At 35.1% G+C, this 2,365-nt stretch overlaps 1 protein-coding gene across 1 annotated transcript in view; it reads right to left on the reverse strand.

Moving 5' to 3' along the window:
* Nucleotides 1–1,757, reverse strand: part of LOC111713762 (peroxisomal targeting signal 1 receptor) — a 23,981-nt gene extending 22,224 nt beyond the window's left edge. The window contains exons 1-3 of the mRNA XM_023488708.1: nt 1,648–1,757; nt 535–663; nt 217–297 (exon numbers count right to left, since the gene is read on the reverse strand). Of these exons, the coding sequence (XP_023344476.1) occupies nt 217–297; nt 535–663; nt 1,648–1,725 (288 nt within the window). The 5' untranslated portion in view covers nt 1,726–1,757. The remainder of the gene's footprint in view (nt 1–216; nt 298–534; nt 664–1,647) is intronic.
* Between the last annotated feature and the right edge of the window lie 608 nt (nt 1,758–2,365).

Raw genomic sequence — 2,365 nt, forward strand, 5'->3', positions numbered from 1 at the left:
CTAGGGACCCCAGGGAAGGTTTATGAATGATCAAAATTTCAAATATTTGTCTCCATCAAAATTCGATCTTCATTAAATTTTTTTAAATTTTGAAAATCCACGAAATTTTTTGTGAAAATCCGCGAATTATTTTTGTTTTGTTTTACGATGTACACAAAGAGAACATGTTCACAATTAATTTAGAAGAGGGGCGCGAAGCGCCCTATAAGGCTAGTTTTGATAAAATAGACCTATAGATTTGAGTTCTTGAAGTAGGGATCCCATTCTAAATGTTGTCGGAGGTCTCAAAGCTGTAACCTGACGTTGAATAAACTGCATGAACATGCTTTTAGAGTCTAGATTAATCAATTCATTTTTTTGGTTTAAACATTCTTTTTACTTGAAATGTCTGCATGAACTCTTCACCTGTCTAGTCTAGTTTTATGAATAAGACCTCTCTATCTGTCTAGTTTCATGTCTAGGAACTCTCTACCTGTCTAGTTTTATGTCTAGGAACTCTCTACCTGTCTAGTTTCATGTATAGGAACTCTCTACCTGTCTAGTTTCATGTAAGAACTCTGTGACCAGCCCTTGATCTGATAACCCCTCGACATCCTGCTGTAGAAATCCACCAAGTTTGTCTAGGTTGCTTCTACGCAGACCCTCCTGCAACCGTCCTCGATCCTAAATATACAAGATATAATGTACAATATACATATAAAATTTACCTGTATTCCTCACATTTGGTATGAAAGTTTTTATTTCAGAGCTAAATCATCTTTTGTTGAATTTAGCTAACCATCAATGAAATGTTGAATTTAACCTTATTTAATATTCTACAGAAATAACAAGGAACTCTTAAATAGAAAGACAACTTTTCGAATCAAGATAAAATTTCGGAAAGTGCAATGAGCACGATAAAGAGCAATTGTGCAGTGTAAACTGACCTATATCACAAACCTGGTGAAATATCCAGTATCCACTAACTTTTGAACTGACAAGTGTGAAATATCCAGTATCCACTAAATTTTGAACTGAACTGTGTGAAGTATCCAGTATCCACTAACTTTTGAACTGACAAGTGTGAAATATCCAGTATCCACTAAATTTTGAACTGAACTGTGTGAAGTATCCAGTATCCACTAACTTTTGAACTGACTAGTGTGAAATATCCAGTATCCACTAACTTTTGAACTGGCCTGTGTGAAATATCCAGTATCCACTAACTTTTGAACTGAATAGTGTAAAATATCCAGTATCTACTAACTTTTGAACTGACAAGTGTGAAATAACCAGTATCCACTAACTTTTGAACTGACAAGTGTCATGAAATATCCAGTATCCACTAACTTTTGAACTGAACTGTGTGAAATATCCAGTATCCACTAACTTTTGAATTTAACTGTGTGAAGTATCCAGTATCCACTAATTTTTAAACTGAACTGTGTGAAATATCCAGTATCCACTAACTTTTGAACTGAACTGTGTGAAGTATCCAGTATCCACTAACTTTTGAACTAACTAGTGTGAAATATCCAGTATCTACTAACTTTTGAACTGAACTGTGTGAAATATCCAGTATCAACTAACCTTTGAACTGACTAGTGTGAAATGTCCTCTAAGTTTTGAACTGAACTGTGTGAAATATCCACTAAATTTTGAACTTGCCTGTGTAAAATGTCCTCTAAGTTTGGTTAAAGGATTTTGTCCTCCACAGTCCCCCTCTACCAGTCCTCGTAACGCCATTTTGTAAAATCTAAAAATATTACTAGAAAGAGGTGCAGATAAATTCGTAATTGTAGGCAACAAACAATTAATTAAAAATCTGTATTTAGAATTAAACAAGTAGATACATATAAATGTGTGTTTGAGGTGTAGCAGTAAACATTGTCAGTAAATCAGATGATACCAAATCTATCAATTATACGTCTTAGGATAAAAGAAATGTACAAATTCGAACAAATTTTAAGGGACTTTAAGAGCAATGCCTGATTCACAAGAAAACTGGTGCCGTCTAGTATTAAGTTGTGGAAGACGATGCCTGGCCGCGTTAAACAAGTTCCACAAGATTCAACAGAATGAGATAGAACGGATACGGGGCATAGTACTGATAAACATCTACACGTGTGATATCGATATTTACTCTAGTTCTGAACCCTCTAGTAATAAGTTATAAAAAATATATAAACTGGAAGTTATTTATGCGTTTTTATTAGAGTCTGACTCACGTCCTCTATAAAGTCATGATTTCAGCTAAAATTACAATTTAAAAAAAATTGTGTTGCCTATATCCGGGGTACCCAGTGGCGGATATAAGGGGGGTTATTGGGGTTATTTACCCCCCCCTAGAATCCTGGGGGTAAATACCCCCCCCTAGAATCCTGGG

Source organism: Eurytemora carolleeae, unplaced genomic scaffold (genome assembly GCF_000591075.1).
Source record: "Eurytemora carolleeae unplaced genomic scaffold, Eaff_2.0 scaffold1470, whole genome shotgun sequence".
NCBI lineage: Eukaryota > Metazoa > Arthropoda > Copepoda > Calanoida > Temoridae > Eurytemora > Eurytemora carolleeae.